The sequence below is a fragment of the Octopus bimaculoides genome, chromosome 23 (assembly GCF_046866305.1).
Source record: "Octopus bimaculoides isolate indiv1 chromosome 23, ASM4686630v1, whole genome shotgun sequence".
NCBI classification, from domain to species: Eukaryota; Metazoa; Mollusca; class Cephalopoda; order Octopoda; family Octopodidae; genus Octopus; species Octopus bimaculoides.
Genome location: NC_142950.1, coordinates 12512715 through 12534388, shown reverse-complemented (window position 1 = coordinate 12534388; position 21674 = coordinate 12512715). Strand labels below are relative to the sequence as shown.

At 37.1% G+C, this 21674-nt stretch overlaps 1 protein-coding gene across 1 annotated transcript in view; it reads right to left on the bottom strand.

The window, feature by feature from the left end:
- Positions 1–21674, bottom strand: part of LOC106883603 (guanylate cyclase 32E) — a 37958-nt gene that overhangs the window by 11532 nt on the left and 4752 nt on the right. Inside the window, exons 4-13 of the mRNA XM_089340086.1 lie at positions 19354–19532; positions 17486–17621; positions 15414–15568; positions 14160–14259; positions 13350–13419; positions 8352–8463; positions 5586–5852; positions 4452–4523; positions 2857–3028; positions 1671–1820 (exon numbers count right to left, since the gene is read on the bottom strand). Of these exons, the coding sequence (XP_089196212.1) occupies positions 1671–1820; positions 2857–3028; positions 4452–4523; positions 5586–5852; positions 8352–8463; positions 13350–13419; positions 14160–14259; positions 15414–15568; positions 17486–17621; positions 19354–19532 (1413 nt within the window). The remainder of the gene's footprint in view (positions 1–1670; positions 1821–2856; positions 3029–4451; positions 4524–5585; positions 5853–8351; positions 8464–13349; positions 13420–14159; positions 14260–15413; positions 15569–17485; positions 17622–19353; positions 19533–21674) is intronic.

Sequence of the window (21674 nt, the reverse complement as noted above, 5' to 3'; positions counted from 1 at the left end):
AAGGTGTTACTGGGTGGCAGAAGCAACCCTTTTATTATCATATTTTTATCAAAATACACTGTTCTTGTTTCAATTAATTTTGTAAATAATGATAAATTCTGTAAAATAATTTGGTCATTATTATTAAACTGGTGTTGGGAACATAACATGAAATTTTTATGGCAAGTTTTAATCTAGATCTGTGAAGATTTGGAAGTGCATCCAGGGTAAAAACCATGCCAAAATTTACCTCAGCTGTACTGGTGCCACTTAAAAAGCATTCAGTCCACTCGGATGGGTGGGTGGGTGGTGTTATGAAGGGTATCCAGCCATAAAAAACCATGCCAAAGCAGACACAAAATCCTGGTGTAGTCTTTTGCCTGGCCAACTCCTGTCAAACCATTCAACCCATGCCAGCATGGAAAGAGGTCATTAAACGATGATGATGATGATTAACCCTTTTGTTACCATATTTGCATTCAAACACACTTTCTTTATTTCAATTAATGATGAAAATATTGAAAAATTTAATAAAATAATTTTGTCGTTATTAAGTTGGTGTTAGAGACATAAATTAACATGAAATTTTGATAGAAGGTTTTAATTTAGATCCCTTTAAAAAGGGGAAATTTGTATCACAGAACAAGGGACATTCTCAGGCAGGTTGGTATGAAAATGGGTAAAACAAGAAGTTTGTATCACAGAACCAGAGTCAGTCTCAAATGAGACTGATAGAGTCAGACTCATAGACTGATAGAGTCAGACAGTATTGAACCCCTTCTGCTACCATATTTCTTTTGAAATACACTGCCTTCATTTCAATCAATTTTGAAAGTATACATACATACACACATACATACATACATACATACATACGAGGGGGTTCTGAAAAGTTCCTGGCTTTTAGGGTCTCGCAAAAGGCTTGGCTGGAGGCCCAACCTTCTGAGTTCTTTTTCAGGGCTTAGAAAATCTGAAGGGTCACAGTAATAAGTGTGAACCTGAGAAGGAGAATATTTGAATAAAATCATAATTAATCGATCTTCCTGTCAGCATCCACTCATATATATATATATATATATATATATATATATATATATATATATACATATATATATATATATATGGGAGAATGTACGAAAAAACAACAACAGACGAGGACAGGTGGTGTAAATAACAAAAGGATGTATTAGTATGACGCTCGGGAATATGGAAAGTCTTTGACGTTTCGAGCTACGCTCTTCAACAGAAAGAATACGGAGACAAGGAGAAAAACACGGAGAAAAAAAATTGAATAGTGTTCAGTCAACAGTCAATCATAATAATGGCTAATAATGGCTGACCGGAAGTTAGAAATTCTTTTTTCAGGAGAGCTAAGAAAAGGGGGAGATAACAAACGGTGATCAAAGAACGAGGGACTGTGTGTGTGGGAGATAGAATGCTGGTGATCTTGACGTATGTAGTGTGAAAATGGGGAGGGGAGAAAGGAGTTGGTCAGTTGTAGTGTGGGCGTGGTGTGATGTGAGGGTATTGGTGTGATGTGATGTGATATATATATATATATATAGGGTGCATAGGGTATTTGAGAACATACCCTTTTTGTGTCATTGCTGCATATTTCATCTCAACAGAAGAAAATTGCAAGAAAATAGTTTTGAAATGGAAGAGAAATTTGATTTTTGAGTAAGACTTACCACACTTGGACAAGTTTGTTGACTCCCATGGCCCATGGCGTGTATGAATCTCATATAATATTAATGCAAAGGAGTAACTGTCCCCTTTTTGAGTACCATTGAGGTTTCGGCAAGCACTTCTCAGTAGTTCTGGTGCCGTATATAGCAAACCTTTATCGGTTAAAAACATGGAAAGACAAAATTTTCATATTACAAACACATTCTCACTAAAATTTTAATTCCATCTTATTTTTACCAACTGGACATTTGTGATTAAAGATGTCTGCAGAACATTCAAGACCCTTAGCAACATATTAGGAAAAAGGTTGAAATTTTCTGAATTAGAAATATTGTTGTAGTAAAATATTCTGCTCAATATCTCAGATTTGCTTGTCAGTTGTTTGACCTTAATCCCTTGACTATGTTGTTTAGTGGCTGACAAAATGTGCATCTCTGATGATGAGCAGGAGTAATGGAATAATGGAAGGATGAGGGACAAGGCCTGAAAATTGGGGGGGAGGAGTCAAGTCAATTACATCGACCTCAGGACTTCACTGGTATTTAATTTATTGCCCCTGTAAGGATGAAAGGCAAAGTCAACCTTGGTGGAATTTGAACACAGAACATAAAGATGGATGAAAAACTGCTGAGCATTTTGTCCAGCATGCTAACAATTTTGCCAGCTCACTTCCTTAATAATAACAATAATAACAATAATAATAATAATAATAGTAAGAATAATCCTTTCTACTATAGAGACAAGGCCTGAAATTTGGGGGGTGAGGGGAGTAGTCAATTACATCGACCCCAGTATTTCAATGGTATTTGATTTATCGACCCCGAAAGGATGAAAGGCAAAGTCAACCTCAGCGAAATTTGAACTTAGAATGTAGTGACGGACGAAATATAATAACAACAACAACAACAAAAATAATAATAATAATGATAATAATGGTTTCAAATTTTTCCACAAGGGCATCCATTTTGGGGAAGGGAAAAAGTCAATTACATCAACCCCAGTGCTTCACTGGTCCCTATTTAATTGACCCCGAAAGGATGAAAGGCAAAGTCGACCTCAGCAGAATTTGAGCTCAGAACATGGCAATGAGCAAAATACTGCTAAGCATTTCGTCTAGTGTGTTAATGATTCTACCGGCTCACCACCATAATAATAGTAATAATTGACAATAAGGTTATTAGTATTTACGATTATAATACTTCTCATCTTCCATAGATTCAAGGCAACACTCCTCAGCTTCTCCCAATGTATTCACACCAAAGTCAGTTATCTGCAGGACCCATCTGGCATCAACAAGGCAGTTGCTTGGTTTTAGGTTACCATGGCAGATGATGTCACTGTCGTGGATGTACAACATCCCCTGAAAGATTAATTGGGATTAATTAGGAGAAAGAGAAAGAGATGATGCAATCAATCTTTCTAGAAATAACAGCCAAATCTCCCTCAACCTCTGAGGTATTTTATCCCATGCTTTTGGTTCAAACTTTTGGTTCTGAGCATTTTGTTTATAGGAGACATAATCAATATTGATACTACTGAGGCAGACAGACAGACACTCTGAAAGATAGATAGATAGACAGACAGACAGATGACAGACAGACAAACAGATAGGTGATAGACAGGCAGAGGATAGACAGATAAACAGACAGACCAATAAATAGATAAACAGACAGACTGATAGATAGACAGAGGCAGATAGAGAGATAAACAAACAGACAGACAGACAGACCGAGATTGATAGATAAATAAATACATAGACAGATACATAGACAGACAGATAGACAGACAGACAAACAATTATGTTGAAGCTAAATTTTGAGGACTATTCAACCTGTAGTGGTGCGAAATTATAGCCGCCATTGAGGAAGTACTATCTGCACATGCGCAAGGGACTTGCCTTTCCGGAAGCCCCTCGAGCGCGCATGCGTAGTAAAACTAGTACTTAAAGAGTTACTTTCATTTTATAACCCTCTTGAGCGTGATGCCTTCGACGTGACAACACCTTGCTCCTCAACAAAGCACTCTTCACCAAGATGCCATCGATGTGATAGCTACTTGCTCCTCTGGCATGCATCAAGGAAGCTCTTAACCTTCCAATACCAATTACAAGTTAATCAGTGGCTGCTAAGCTGAATGACACAGGATTTGTAAAACCAAACATCATCAAAAATAAAATTTATTTTTATTATGTTGTTAATTGTTCTACTGTTTCTTCAGATATAATTATGTTGAAAGGTGATAGAGAGAGACTAATATCTCTATTGCAACTATCAACCTTTTACAAACCCTTCCTGAAAAGTCTTTGAAAGAAACCTTTATAAAAAGGTGAAAATCTTGTAAACCAATAATTGAACCATTGAAAACCCTATAATCAATGATTCTAACATTCACAAAGTCTCTGACATAACATAAATTTTTAAAAAATAGAAAAAAACCTCAATAGTTTACACATTACAACTAATGTCTTCCAGTACTTTAACCTTTTAGCATTTAAACCATCTATATCTAACCCAAATATTCTACCAGTTTTATGTTCAAAGTGGCTAGATCTGGTGTCTCATACCTGCCCTACAGCATCATTCTAAGAATATACAATAACATCATCAAAATCTCAAAGCTACAATATAGTGCATGGTTAATTCAAAACAGTGTGGATAAATAAGCTTTACATTTGACAGAGAAATCTGAATGCTAAGAATTAGTATTTTTAAAAATGTAAAAATGTTCCTCAGCTTTCAGTCAAAATGACAGAAGAATTGCCAGAATTCTTTGTCAGCTCTTACCTTAATTAAGTCTGCTACTAATGAAGATATAAACATATTGTCGAGACGGATATCTTTGTTGTGTAACAATTCCTGCAAGATAGCAAAAGAAAAAAATACAGGTTTCCAACATGGTTGTTAAATTAGAAAGTAAGACTGTAGGAAGCTTCAACACCACAGAAAGGCTAGAAGGTATTTCAGACTCTAACAGTAGCTGACTCTCTGCGAGTTTCAAGTGAGACCCACAATGGAGTATTACACTCACATCTGGGACCATCATTCCGTGCTTTTTATATGCAAGCCAGCAGAGCTCGCTCTGAGCACTCTAATTTTTTTAAAGTGAATGTACCAGCCACCTCAGACTCTCAGTGAAGAGCACCCTTGAACAGTGCTGCTGCTACACACACTTGTATCCAGGATTGCATCCAGAAAAGGCCATTTAACAGACTGGTATTTCATCACTGACAGACACATTCTAGCTTCTGAGGTAAATATAGTGAATATTGACAAGGGTAGAGAGGTAGTTGATGATAATTGTGAAAGCAAGACAAATTAGGGAAGAGTAGGCGATGTCTGCAGAGATAGGGTAAGGGGGATAAATGAGTTAGAGGGAAAATAGGGAAGAGTAGGTGATGACTGTAGAGATGGGGTAAGGGTGAGAGTGAATGTAGGGAATAGTGGAAAAGGGTGGTTGATGATGAGTTAGAGGGAAAATAGGGAAGAGTAGGTGATGACTGTAGAGATGGGGTAGGGTGGGAGTGAATGTAGGAAATAGTGGAAAAGGGTGGTTGATGATGAGTTGGTAGGGAATAGGGAAGAGTGGGTGATGACTGTAGAGATGGAGACTAGGTAAAATCGTCGTTTTTTTAAAAGGACATATTGGACAATGTTGTCTAGAGTTACACTATTGCAGAAGAAGAGATGGTAACTATGGTCATAGTTGGATTGTCTTGTCATTAGTTAAAAGACAACAAATGAACCTCATCAACTTAATAAACAACACATTGGATGTAGTCATCTCAAGTACTCTTAAGGAATCAGGATAAGTGACTCATTATTGGAATGCTTGTGATCAGAGATTTTCTAAATTAAGTTTGACCTAGGGCTAAAAGTAAAAACGGAGAAAGAAAGAAAGAAGCCAAAGAGATGACAAACCCCCAAATTCCTGGCACAGTATTGTCGCACAATGCAACAGTTTGGTGGGTCAACACAGGCCCCTATAAATCTGTTGATATTTTCATGTTGCATCTCTTTCAACAGTTGCATACGTCTCTTCATTGCACGAGTCAGCTCAACACTTTTCTTCCCAATGAATTTCACTGATACCTGCTGACTTTTGTAGAATGGTTTGGCATTTGAAGGGGTTGCACCAGAGCTTGGGTTTGGCTGCAAGAAGCTCCAGCGAGTCATAGATTTTTTCAACTGCAAAATAAATGGTACATCAATATGGCTATAGACTGGAGCCTGTGAAACACTTACGTCAATAACAATTGGGTTATATTTACAAACATATCATCATTATCATTTAACATCTGTTTTCAATGCTGGTGTGAGTTGGACAGTCCAACAGGATCTTATGAGCTGAAGGACTAAACCAAGGTAGAGTCCTTAAGTACATACTTCTCTATAAGGTTCTATCAGAAGCAACCATTATTAGACTCTCTGGATGGATTCTTGAACATGACCAACTGGGTCTATGGATATTATCCAACCATCTCATTCTTGGTCTGCTTCTTGTTCTCCTACTGGTTGGCTCAGCTTGTAGAATCCATTTCACAATTTTTTCCTGTGGTATTCTAATCACATATTCTTAGTGACCCTTCATTGTGGAGAAGTAGTGGCTTGACATGGAGAGACTCCATGCTACACACCTCGAATATTGCTATCCATTAGATCCTTTGAAGGAACCTTATTTCAGCCATTTATACAGAGTGTCCCCAAATAAACTATTTCAATGAAGTCAGGCAAATTTTTTAAAAAACTGACAGAATTTTGTTTGTCATTTAATTTTTTCTTTTTGCTTTCTATTTTATGGCATAATTTATATAAATTTTTAAAAAAGGTGGGGGGGGGGAGAAAGAAAAGAAGGAAAAAACATCAATGTAGCACCAAGTGCCTCAATTAGGCGTAGGAGTGGCTGTGTGGTAAGTAGCTTGCTTACCAACCACATGGTTCCAGGTTCATTCCCACTGCGTGGCACCTTGGGCAAGTGTCTTCTACTATAACCTCGGGCCGACCAAAGCCTTGTGAGCGGATTTGGTAGACAGAAACTGAAAGAAGCCCATTGTATATATGTATATATATTTATGTGTGTGTGTCCGTGTCTGTCCCCACAACATCGCTTGACAACCGATGCTGGTGTGTTTACATCCCCGTAACTTAGCGGTTCAGCAAAAGAGACCCATAGAATAAGTACTAGGCTTCCAAAGAATAAGTCTTGGGGGTCGATGCTCCAGCATGGCCACAGTCAAATGACTGAAACAAGTAAAAGAGTAAAAGAGTAATTGGTCACACACCACAGGGTTCAACAGAACCTACTGAAGCAAGCCAGCAGGCTCACGGCATTACCACAGTCGATTGCGAGGCTAAGGCACTGGAACAGCCAAGCACCCTCACAGGAATCACCTGACACCTCAGTAAGGTGAGCCACCAACAATGACAAGAACCTCACCATTAGTGGCCCAACCCCTCTAAATGTCTCAAATGTCACAGGCTGGAAGAGATAGTTCACTGCCAGGTCCTGATACTTCATTATTTATTTATGGTGCTAAAACAAATAGATTTATAAATCTTACATGAAAACTTAATTGAAATTTTTCAACATATTCTGTCTGCATTCCTACAAAATTCAAATCTATTCTTAGCATTGCGAAACGCATTTTGAAGTATTTCAGGAATTATCTCCTGTATTGCTAACTGAATGCGTTCTTTAAGTTCAGCTAAACTATTGCTCCACCCTGGGAATGGAAGTAGAGAAAATGAATGCTGCCAAATTGAAAAAAAAAAAAAGCTGTCATGTACAGCTAAGTGGGATCCAACAGGAATGAAAAGAAAATTATTGAAAAAATTATAAAAATTATAAAATTATAAACAAAATTAAAAATTCATACACTTTTGACACATATTAAACATGATAAACATAAATAAAATTGAGTCTAAAAAAAAATTATCCGATTTCACTGAAATAGGTTCTTAATTCTGGGACACACTGTATTTGTGACTGTATTCTTTCAGTCAATTGCCAATATTCATAACCTGAAAGGCAGTGAGCTGGCAGAAACGTTAGCACGCCGGGCGAAATGCTCAGCGGTATTTCATCTGCCGCTACGTTCTGAGTTCAAATTCCACCAAGGTCGACTTTGCTTTTCATCCTTTTGGGGTCAATAAATTAAGTACTAGTTAAGTACTAATTATGCACTGGGGGTCGATATAATCGACTTAATCCATTTGTCCCCTCTATGTGTAGTCCCTTGTGGGCAATAAAGAAATAAGAATCGTTAGCACGCCGGGCGAAATGCTTAGCAGTATTTCGTCTGTTTTTACGCTCTGAGTGCAAATTCCATCGAGGTCGACTTTGCCTTTCATCCTTTCAGGGTCGATAAATTAAGTACCAGTTGCATACTGGGGTCGAGCTAATCGACTGGCCCCCTCCCTAAAAAATTCAGGCCTTGTGCCTAGAGTAGAAAAGAACATTCATGACCAGGATATACATACTTAATTTGTTTTTTATCTCATTACAAAGATCCTAAATGTATTTTAGCCACCGGTAATTATTTCTTTCTCTGCTTCATCTAGATATATTGTCCCATCCTGCAAACTCAGATGCTAAATAAATAACTCAGTGGTGACACCTATATTCCCTTGATAATATAACAGTGAAGGAGATGCCATACACTTTTAGTAAGATACCAAAGAACTTACCGATGACTTGTTTGGTAAATCCATGACATCATCAGGAGATGTCAGGAAGACAATATCCTTGAAGTTAATCTTCCACAAGAGTCGTTCGAGTTTTTTTTCATATGAATAATGTCTGGAAAAGACAGAAAACCAATGACATACATCAATAATTTTGTATTTGCAAGTTTATATCATCTCACATCATTAATTGACCGTTCTGAATCAGGTCACCAGATCATATTATATTATATTAAATTATATTATATTATCTCTTCAGCCATTAGACTGAGGCCATGCTGGGACACTACCTTGAATTTTTAGTCAAATGAATCAACTCCAGTACTTATTTATAACTTTTTTTAAGCCTGGTACTTATTCAACCAATCTCTTTTTACTGAACTGCTTAGTGACAGGGATGTAAACACACCAACACTGGTTGTCAAGCGATGGTGGGTAACAAACACAGACACAAAGACACACATACACACACAATGGGCTTATCTCAGTTTCCGTCTGCCAAATCTACTCACAAGGCTTGGTCGGCCCAAGGCTATAGTAGATGACATTTGCCCAAAGAGCCACACAGTGGGACTGAACCTAGAGTCATATGGTTGGGAATCCACACTATATTATCATCACATAATATTACATTGTAATATATTATATTCTATCATATCACATAATATTGATTTCAAATTTTAGAACAAAGCCGGTAATTTCAAGATTGGTTGTAAGTCAATTGCATCAACCACAGTGCTAAACTGGTACTTATTTTATCAACCTTGAAAGGATGAAAGCCAAAGTTGACCTTGGCAGAATTTGAACTCAGAACACAAAGACAGGCAAAATGCCACGAAGCATTTAGCTCATTTAGCCAGTTCAACACCACACATATCACATTATATTATAACATATTATCTTATAAGGTACATGGTCTAGTGGTTAGTGATGCATTCATGATCGCAAGATCATGGTTTCAATCTTTAGACCGAGTGGTGTGTTGTGTTCTTGAGCAAAACACTTCATCACACTTTGCTCTGCGATCACTTTGACACCTGATGTGTGGTACATCATGCATTTGTTCAGGCAACGTTGATGTGATGGGGGGAGTTAGCTAATGTGCAGCACATGCATTTGGTCACTATGAACAAACCATTTCTGCACACATTCTCTCACACACGTGCATGTGTGTGTGTGTGTGTATTTAGTAGAATGCACCCAACACCTTTCTCTTAGGAGCACTGTGAAGAATCAAGTTTGCTTCCTTTCTCTCGGAATTAAAAGGAAACAATTAGCTAGGAATACTACTTATACTCTTCCTTAAATGAATGAATTAAAATAAAGAAACATTAGAGAATTAATGAGTAATTAGCTAACCCGTTAATTATGGGTAGGATTTTCCATAGGATTGGAGACCCAAGATAAATCTTATAAATCAACCCTTAATTGACCCTTAATCCTTTAGCATCAAAACAAGTCATATCTGGTTGAAATATTCTACGGGTTTTGTATTCAAACCTACCAGATCCACCCTATCACACTTATCCTACAATGCCATTCAAAAAATAAACAATCACATCATTGAAAGCATTTAAATTGGCCATGTACAGCCTAAATATTCTGCCTGTTTATGATCAAACTGGCTAGATCTGCCCTCTCACACCTACCCTACAATGTCATTTTAAAAATAAACAATTTCATCATTGAAAGCATTTAAATTGGCCATGTACAGCCTAAATATTCTGCCTGTTTATGATCAAACTGGCTAGATCTGCCCTCTCACACCTACCCTACAATGTCATTTTAAAAATAAACAATTTCATCATTGAAAGCATTTAAATTGGCCATGTACAGCCTAAATATTCTGCCTGTTTATGATCAAACTGGCTAGATCTGCCCTCTCACACCTACCCTACAATGTCATTTTAAAAATAAACAATCACATCATTGAAAGCATTTAAATTGGCCATGTACAGCCTAAATATTCTGCCTGTTTATGATCAAACTGGCTAGATCTGCCCTCTCACACCTACCCTACAATGTCATTTTAAAAATAAACAATTTCATCATTGAAAGCATTTAAATTGGCCATGTACAGCCTAAATATTCTGCCTGTTTATGATCAAACTGGCTAGATCTGCCCTCTCACACCTACCCTACAATGTCATTTTAAAAATAAACAATTTCATCATTGAAAGCATTTAAATTGGCCATGTACAGCCTAAATATTCTGCCTGTTTATGATCAAACTGGCTAGATCTGCCCTCTCACACCTACCCTACAATGTCATTTTAAAAATAAACAATCACATCATTGAAAGCATTTAAATTGGCCATGTACAGCCTAAATATTCTGCCTGTTTATGATCAAACTGGCTAGATCTGCCCTCTCACACCTACCCTACAATGTCATTTTAAAAATAAACAATTTCATCATTGAAAGCATTTAAATTGGCCATGTACAGCCTAAATATTCTGCCTGTTTATGATCAAACTGGCTAGATCTGCCCTCTCACACCTACCCTACAATGTCATTTTAAAAATAAACAATTTCATCATTGAAAGCATTTAAATTGGCCATGTACAGCCTAAATATTCTGCCTGTTTATGATCAAACTGGCTAGATCTGCCCTCTCACACCTACCCTACAATGTCATTTTAAAAATAAACAATTTCATCATTGAAAGCATTTAAATTGGCCATGTACAGCCTAAATATTCTGCCTGTTTATGATCAAACTGGCTAGATCTGCCCTCTCACACCTACCCTACAATGTCATTTTAAAAATAAACAATCACATCATTGAAAGCATTTAAATTGGCCATGTACAGCCTCAATATTCTGCCTGTTTATGATCAAACTGGCTAGATCTGCCCTCTCACACCTACCCTACAATGTCATTTAAAAAATAAACAATCACATCATTGAAAGCATTTAAATTGGCCATGTACAGCCTAAATATTCTGCCTGTTCATGATCAAACTGGCTAGATCTGCCCTCTCACACCTACCCTACAATGTCATTTTAAAAATAAACAATTTCATCATTGAAAGCATTTAAATTGGCCATGTACAGCCTAAATATTCTGCCTGTTTATGATCAAACTGGCTAGATCTGCCCTCTCACACCTACCCTACAATGTCATTTTAAAAATAAACAATTTCATCATTGAAAGCATTTAAATTGGCCATGTACAGCCTAAATATTCTGCCTGTTTATGATCAAACTGGCTAGATCTGCCCTCTCACACCTACCCTACAATGTCATTTTAAAAATAAACAATTTCATCATTGAAAGCATTTAAATTGGCCATGTACAGCCTAAATATTCTGCCTGTTTATGATCAAACTGGCTAGATCTGCCCTCTCACACCTACCCTACAATGTCATTTTAAAAATAAACAATCACATCATTGAAAGCATTTAAATTGGCCATGTACAGCCTAAATATTCTGCCTGTTTATGATCAAACTGGCTAGATCTGCCCTCTCACACCTACCCTACAATGTCATTTTAAAAATAAACAATTTCATCATTGAAAGCATTTAAATTGGCCATGTACAGCCTAAATATTCTGCCTGTTTATGATCAAACTGGCTAGATCTGCCCTCTCACACCTACCCTACAATGTCATTTTAAAAATAAACAATTTCATCATTGAAAGCATTTAAATTGGCCATGTACAGCCTAAATATTCTGCCTGTTTATGATCAAACTGGCTAGATCTGCCCTCTCACACCTACCCTACAATGTCATTTTAAAAATAAACAATCACATCATTGAAAGCATTTAAATTGGCCATCTACAGCCTCAATATTCTGCCTGTTTATGATCAAACTGGCTAGATCTGCCCTCTCACACCTACCCTACAATGTCATTTTAAAAATAAACAATCACATCATTGAAAGCATTTAAATTGGCCATGTACAGCCTAAATATTCTGCCTGTTCATGATCAAACTGGCTAGATCTGCCCTCTCACACCTACCCTACAATGTCATTTTAAAAATAAACAATTTCATCATTGAAAGCATTTAAATTGGCCATGTACAGCCTAAATATTCTGCCTGTTTATGATCAAACTGGCTAGATCTGCCCTCTCACACCTACCCTACAATGTCATTTTAAAAATAAACAATTTCATCATTGAAAGCATTTAAATTGGCCATGTACAGCCTAAATATTCTGCCTGTTTATGATCAAACTGGCTAGATCTGCCCTCTCACACCTATCCTACAATTTCATTTTAAAAATAAACAATTTCATCATTGAAAGCATTTAAATTGGCCATGTACAGCCTAAATATTCTGCCTGTTTATGATCAAACTGGCTAGATCTGCCCTCTCACACCTACCCTACAATGTCATTTTAAAAATAAACAATCACATCATTGAAAGCATTTAAATTGGCCATGTACAGCCTAAATATTCTGCCTGTTTATGATCAAACTGGCTAGATCTGCCCTCTCACACCTACCCTACAATATCATTTTAAAAATAAACAATCACATCATTGAAAGCATTTAAATTGGCCATCTACAGCCTCAATATTCTGCCTGTTTATGATCAAACTGGCTAGATCTGCCCTCTCACACCTACCCTACAATGTCATTTTAAAAATAAACAATCACATCATTGAAAGCATTTAAATTGGCCATGTACAGCCTAAATATTCTGCCTGTTTATGATCAAACTGGCTAGATCTGCCCTCTCACACCTACCCTACAATGTCATTTTAAAAATAAACAATCCCATCATTGAAAGCATTTAAATTGGCCATGTACAGCCTAAATATTCTGCCTGTTTATGATCAAACTGGCTAGATCTTCCCTCTCACACCTACGCTACAATGTCATTTTAAAAATAAACAATTTCATCATTGAAAATTTCAAAGCTATGAGATAATGCATGATTAATTTGAATCAATGTGAATAAATAAGCATTACATTTGACAGAGTAATCTCAATGCTAAAGGGTTAAACTTTATTGAAATTAGTTTCAAATTGAAAATTTATTGGTTTACCTGACTGCTAGAATTCCAATCATGAAAACCAATGTGGTCACAACACTGCAGACAACGACAACTAACCAGTCTAGAAAAAAATAAATAAATAAATAAATAAATAAATTAAAAAAATAATAATATCCAATGCAAAATACTTTCTATGTAATCTCAAATTTTAAAACAAGCACATAATATTCATATGGCTTCTTAAACATTCTCTAGAACAACACTATGTACAAAACCAAATATATGACACCCTAGGCATAACACCAACATGAACTTCTAACTTGTCTCTTGAGGTCTCTGGGTGAGACTTGGAGCCAAGTTGTACAAATGCAAAGCAAAAGTCAAACATAAAACAATAATAAAAGTAATAACAATAATAATAATAATAATAATAATAATAATAATAATAATAATAATAATAATAATAATCCTTTCTACTGAAGGCACAAGGTCACTTCTAGCTCTTACTGCACATGCAACCATGTGCTGCCATCTGTTGGTGTGCTACAGAACTAGTCCAGGAACTTTTTGATACCACTTCTTATGCAAATGTGTGTGTATGAATGTGAATGTATATATGTGTGTATATGTATATATGTGTGTATTTAATGATGATGATGATGATGATGATGATTTTAATAAGTAATCTTTTTCTCCCATCTTCATCATCATCAACTACTGAGTAGATGACTCCAACCAACACTGGAATATTATGGCTGAAAATAATAAGCCACCAGTTTGTTTTGGGGCTGAAATACCTTCAATGATCTGTTCATCCTGGGGTTGGCTTGGGAATTACAAAACAAAGAATGTTCTACCTACCTATTTTGGCAATACACTTGATGCCATCAAAACCACAATCAGGTTCTCCAGTAGGTTTCTTGCCTTTCACCCACCAAATGTCACGAAGTGGACGATATTTCTAAAGAATGAAAAGACATGAAGATAAAAATACATCTCCATTAAGGTTCCAATGACTCCCTAATTTATGGAATGGAAGTACTATATTATGTTTATACAGAGAATTGTCAAAGCGTGGAATAAACTACCCATGCTTGTTGCTATCTATTGGGACACTACAACCTTCAAAGATTCTAATTTGGTTCAAAATTCACTAACACTAATTTTGAAGTGTGCCTTTTCCTATTTATGACTTTTTAAGGTTCACTTTTCTGTCTTAACCCTTTAGCATTCAGATAATCATGCTTTATCTCATAGTTTCAAGATTTTGATGATAAGATTGTATATTTTTAGAATGACATTGTATGGTAGGTGTGAGAGGTTGGATCTGGCCAGTTTGAACATAAAACAAACAGAATATTTAGGCCAGGTGCATAAACAGACCAACACTGGTTGTTGAGCGGAGTGAGAGAAGAGAGTTATAAGGGGTTAGTGATGGAGCCAGGGGGTTAGAGACGAATGTAGTGAAGATTGAACAAGAGTGGAAATATGGCTGACAGTAAGTAGTGGTTTGATGGGAGGTGAAGGTGAGAGAAACAGGAGTGGCTCAAGAAAGTGATTATTGGGAGTACGCAAAATATGCAGAGTATCTAAACTGTATAATAAAACTGTAGATAAATGAGAAAATAGGAGGAGGGAGGGAAGGGGAGAGAGAGAGAAATGCACAGTGATAGAGACGGATGTTAGAGATATTTAAGGATGGATATTGTGAGTGACAAAGTGAGGGTAAACATTGAAGGCAGATATGGAAAGGAGTTTAAGATGAGACACTCATTAGATATCACTCAAAGGATGTGCTGTGTGGGAGAGTAGAAAGAGGAAATAGAGAGAGGGAGAGAGAGATGCACAGTGATAGAGATGGATGTTAGAGGTATGTAGGGATGGATGTTATGTGTGTCAAAGTGGTGGGCAGACATTGAAGGAAGATATGAAAAGGAGCTAAAAATGAGATATAGAGTCACAAGATGTCACTCAGGGGAAGGAGAAAGATAAGTCAGTATTATCCTAGAGTTAAAGTAAATATTTAGAAATATTACACCATTGTTACAAATATCAAATATAGTTTCACTGGTTTAAAAGCTTAAATAACAGTAAATAATATTGTAAAAAAATTACAGGTGTTCCGCTCTCCTTCGAGGTCATCTCGAAACTTCCCACTTGGTCAAGAAACATATGGAATGGTTTGGAGACATCTTTCTGTAAACTCAGCACTGTGTAGTTTCCTTTGGCATCTCCATTCTCATCAATGTACACTGAATAACCTTGAATACCTGGTCATATAAATTGAAAAGCTGATCAAAGTGCAATATTTGAATACAACATATATACATACATAATATATATATATATATATATATATATATATATATGTAGGTGGAGACATGGGTGTGTTGTAAGAAGCTTGCTTCCCAAGCACATGGTTCTGGATTCAATCCCACTGTGTGACACCTTGGGCAAGCGTCTTCTATTATAGCCTTGGGTCAACCAAAACCTTGTGAGTGGATTTGGTAGATGGAAACTGAAAGAAGCCCACTGTATATATATATATATATATATATATATATGTATGTATGTATGTATGTATGTATATCTGTGTGTGTGTCTTTCTGTCTGCGTTTGTCCCTCCACCACTGCTTGGCAACCAGTGTTGGTGTGTTTGTATCCCTGTAACTTAGCAGCTCAGAAAAAAAAAAGAATGATAGAAAATGTGCCAGGCTTTAAAAATAAGTACTGGGGTCAATTCATTTGACTAAAAATTCAAAGTGCTGCCCCAGCATGGCCACAGTTGAATAACTGAAACAAGAAAAAGATAAAAGGTGTGTGTGTGTGTGTGTGTGCGCGTGCGCGCACATGTATCTACTCATTTACTTTTCTCAGTCAGTGGGCTGTGGCTATGCTGGGGCACTGCCGAGAATTGCAATGAACTGGCTACAGTATTTTTCTAAGCCTAGTACTTATTCTATCGGTCTTTTTTGTTGAACTGCTAAATTAGGGAAACATAAACAGACCAACAACACTGGTTGTCAAGTAGTGGTGGGGACAAACACAAAAACACACACACATAGATATATACATACACACACACACACACACACACACACACACACACACACACACACACACACACACACACACACACACATATATATCAGTGCTCTTAGCTTAGTTTTTCCTTAGGGATGGCCAGATTGGAGCAATCTCAAGTGTAACCAGCTGAAATTGCAAAGATAATTTGGAACTCGACTGAGGAAAGAAAACTCCAAATGACCTGTCCTTGTTTTTACTTGTCCCTTTTTTGTATCATCTGTCTGGATGTTTTGCATTCTTGTCCCATTTTTTGTATTTTTTTTTATATATATATACATATATATACATCTGTATCCCTATAACATTCAGATTGTTCTGTTAAATGTAATGCTTATTTATTTACATTATTTTGAATTTATCATGCATTATCTCATAGCTTCGACAGTTTGATAATATGATTGCATATTTTTGGAATTATATAAATTATATTGTTGGATAGATGTGAGGGACCAGATCTGGCCAGTTTGAACATAAAGCAGAAAGAATATTTAGGCCAGATATGACCAGTTTAAACACCAAAGGGACATATATATCATATATATATATATATATATATATATATATATATATATATATATATATAAGGGCATAACTATACAAGAATACCTCACATTAACTGCTGTAATAAACACATTTTTACAGAATCCAAGGAAATGCATCCTTCAAAGAAGCTTGCCTTGCGAGTTAAGTCTGTTTTTAAAAGGTTAGCTTCTTTGAAGGCTGCATTTCCTCGCATTCGGTAAAAATGTGTTTATTACGGTAGTTAACGTGAGGCATTGTTGTATAGTTATGCCCTTATATATATATATAAATAGATAAATATGATTTAGGGAAAAACGGTAGATTCTTCCCTATGAATTTCTTTCTCGATAGCTACTTGATAGATTCTTATATAAGAGTTTATCCTATTATTGCATATATATATATATATATATATATATATATATATATATATATACATACATACATACATACATACATCACTCAGGCTATGACTGAATGTCACCATATCCATCTCTCTACTACCTATATCTTCTACAAAACTGAAGAGTCATTCTTCTTATACCCAGGAATCTGTACTTTCAATCTGGAATACGTACTTTCAAATGATCTGGACCTTATTTTACTAGTAATAAGTTTCCCATCAGAAATATTTCTTCCTTCCAAGAAAGATTCAAGAACGGCTCGACTGTAGACCTGGATGGCATCATACAGGTATGCAGCATGAATGGATATCTAGAGAAAGAAAAGAGAGAGAAGGAAGATTGGTAAATAGATAACTGTGATCATTCTGGATCACCACCGAATTTAACCCATTAGCGTTCAGATTCCTCTGTCAAATGTAATGCTTATTTATTCATGTTGTTTTCAAGTGGCTGTGTGGTAAGTAGCTTGCTTACCAACCACATGGTTCCAGGTTCAGTCCCACTGCGTGGCACCTTGGGCAAGTGTCTTCTACTATAGCCTCGGGCCGACCAAAGCCTTGTGAGTGGATTTGGTAGACGGAAACTGAAAGAAGCCTGTCGTATATATGTATATGTATATATATATGTGTGTTTGTGTGTCTGTGTTTGTCTCCCCAACATCGCTTGACAACCGATGCTGGTGTGTTTACGTCCCCGTAACTTAGCGGTTTGGCAAAAGAGATCGATAAAATAAGTACTAGGCTTACAAAGAATAAGCCCTGGGGTCGATTTGCTCGACTAAAGGCGGTGCTCCAGCATGGCCGCAGTCAAATGACTGAAACAAGTAAAAGAGTATCTCATAGCTTTGAAATTCCAATTATGTGATTATTTATTTTTAAAATGACATTGTAGGGTAGGTACAAGAGGCCAGATTTAGTTGGTTTGAATGTAAAACAGATCGAATATTTTTGCTGGATAAAGCTGTATTAAGTACTAAAAGGTTACGGGGATTTCTATCTATTTTTCAATCCTCTTTGTGCCAGCTGGCACATAAGGCCTCCATGCTTTTCTATTTATCTCTCTGTGTTGCAAGTTTTCTTGCCAAATTCCATGATGACCATCCAGCTTGATTCCTTTCCTTTTCCACTGTCCTTCTCCATGGGATTTAGTGGAATATAACCCGAGTATTTTATTTAGTATTCTCATCAACTTTGGAAGCTGGGAAGGGTGAAACAAAGTCAAACTGGGTGTAAAGCAGAACATAAAGATATGAAATTGAATTCTTTGAGATGAAGTCTGCTGTTAAATTACCTTATTAATACATATATAAATATGTCTGTCAATACCATAATACTGTCTGAAGTCCATTACATAAATTAGAATTTATTTACATTTGTTATACAATCTCTGGTGAATTGATGATATAAGAGGTTAATAAGATATTTCCTTATCTAGCAGATATTATTGTTAATGAAGTACAAGTAATATTTTTCGAATATATGCAAAAGTTTCTCTCCACTTTGCTTTATATATATATATATATATATATATATATATATGCATGTGTGTATGTATGTATGTATGTATGTATGTATGTATGCATGCATGTATGTATGTATATGCATGTATGTATATATATATGTATATATATATATATATATATATATATATATATATATATATGAGAGAGAGAGACAGAGAGAAAGAGACCAATATAATTTCTACTGCGTGCACACACACACACACACACACACATATATATATATACATACACACTCACACACACATATGGTGTATTTCTTCACAGTGCTTCTACTAAAGTTACTCATAGTACATTGGTTGGCCCAGGGCTATAGCACAAAACACTTGCCCAACTTTCCACATGGCTTCAAAATAGACTTCTTGACCACATAGCTGCGTCTGCACCAGAATGGTCAAGGGTAGAACACCTTTCATCATAGGTATACTCAAACATGGTTTGCCTTGGGTTAGACAACAACAAAAACAGCAGCAGCAACAACAACAACATTATTTAACTTTTACAGTAAAGAATCTTTACTCACGGGATTTTTTTTGAAAGGCAATGAGGGAACGTAGAAAGGTTCTCTGCCAAGATTTTGGCGAGTTCTTTCTAGGAATGAATCCCAATTGGGGTTACTGGGACCTCTTGGTGCCATTATTAACACTGACTGAAATGCTTTTATCTCATTCATTGTTAGAGATTCTTTCTTCTCAAAGGGTTCTGCAAAAAAAAAAAAAAGAAAACAGAACAAATATTTTAATCATTCTCTCATTCTGTGCATGCTGCAGGCCACCTTCTGATGAACCATGTAGCACCATGTAGCACCATGTGCCAAATGTGCAAATATCAGCTGACCAATCCTACACTCACCAGTCTTGATACCACTTCCACACCAGCACCACAGGTCAATCTAATTCATATCCTTATCTTGAATGCTGGTTAGTGACCAAATAGTATGATTGTGAATACAAATGGCCAAAGTGGGGTTCCTCTGAAAGATTTCTCGAGCAACGTACTTGATAGGGTGTGTAACTCAGACATCAGAGAGTCTCTCCAGGCAGAGCCACTACATCTCCACACTAAGAAGTCACAGCTCCAGTACTATGAACATGTGGTTAGAATGTTACAGGAAAGAATGCTAAAACTGGTTCTTCAAGCCATGCCAACTGGCAGGAGACCTAAGGGTAGACCAAGAATGAGATGGTTGGATAATACCCATAGTCTCAGTTAGTCACATTTGGGACTCTAACCGAAATGTGTAATGGCTTCTGATAGGACTCTATGGAGGAGGTACCCGAGGACTCTGCCTCCATGACTGGCAGGAGACCAAGGAGTAGACCAAGAACAAAGTGGTTGGACAATATTCATTGTCTTAGTAGGTCACATTAGGGGAATCCAGCTGGGTGGGAAGGAGTATCATTAGTTCATCACCATCATCATCATCATCATTTAACGTCTTTTTTCCATGCTGGCATGGGTTGGACTGTTTGACTGGAACTGGTAAGCTGGAGAGCTGCACCAGGTTTCAGTCTGATTTGGCATGGTTTCTATGGCTGGATACTCTTCTTAAGGCCAACCACTTTACAGAGTGTGCTGGATGCTTTTAATATGGCACCATCACCAGGGCTCTAATGTGGCACTGGCACAAGTGATTTTTACGTGACACCAGCACAGTACTTTTGCAGGTCAATCCTCTTCATCAGCAGTGCCCTAATAATCCCAGTATTTGACAGGTTATTTTATTGACCCCAGAAGGATTAAGAAAATCGACTTTGATAAGATTTGAACTCTAAACATTTACATTTTTTGTTTTTTTGTTTTTTCCCTTCTACCATTTATTCAGGAACAAAAGGGCAGCATCTGTGGTCCCTTTATTTTCTCAGGGACTCCAAAACTGAAGGGAGAAAAGAAGAGATGTAACCCCAAACTGAAGACCTCATCTGAATATCTGCAACAGACTGGACAGAACCAAAGGCACGCAAGGGGACCAAAAGATGATGTTACACTGGGCAATGCATTAAGACTACTACGCATCATAAAGGAATGCAAGGCATTCTGTCTGTCACAGTATGGATAAATGGTAAACCACCGCCCTACTTGATGGGGGGAATATTAACAGAGGCCTTCACTGAAAGAGAGAAAGAGAGAGAGAGTAAGATATAGCTTGTTATCTAATGTCAGATTGTTTCGTTACTAATGATGAATTAATAAAAGCATTGAAGCCATGAAGGGGAGATTTATTGCAACATAGTACCTCCAAAAGAACTACTAATACCACCACCACCATCGTCTCCACCATAATCGTTACAACCAATGTCACCACCGCCAGCAGCAGCAGCAGTACTATTACACCATCACTATCGTTGTCATCACCTTATAGTCATTACCACCATTGCCATCACCACTACCACCACTACCATCAGCATCACCAACACCATCAACACCACCACCACCACCACCACCATCAATACCTCTACCATCAACACTATCACTACTGCCACTACCACTACCATCAACACCACCGCAACCATCAACATCACCACCACCTCCACCAACACCACCACCACCATCAACACCACTTCCGTCAACACCCCACCCCATTAAGACCACTCCCACCACTAGTACTACTACACCACCATCATTATCATCACCACTACTACCACCATAATCATCACCACCACCACTCTTACTACTACTACTTCCATCACCACCATTATACTACTGATACCCCCCCCCACAAAGCCAGCACAACTACAACCACTACCACCATCACACCACCAACACTCCCAACACCACCACCACTAACACACAGCAACTACAACAACCACTACCAACACCACCATCACCACCTCTACTACTACT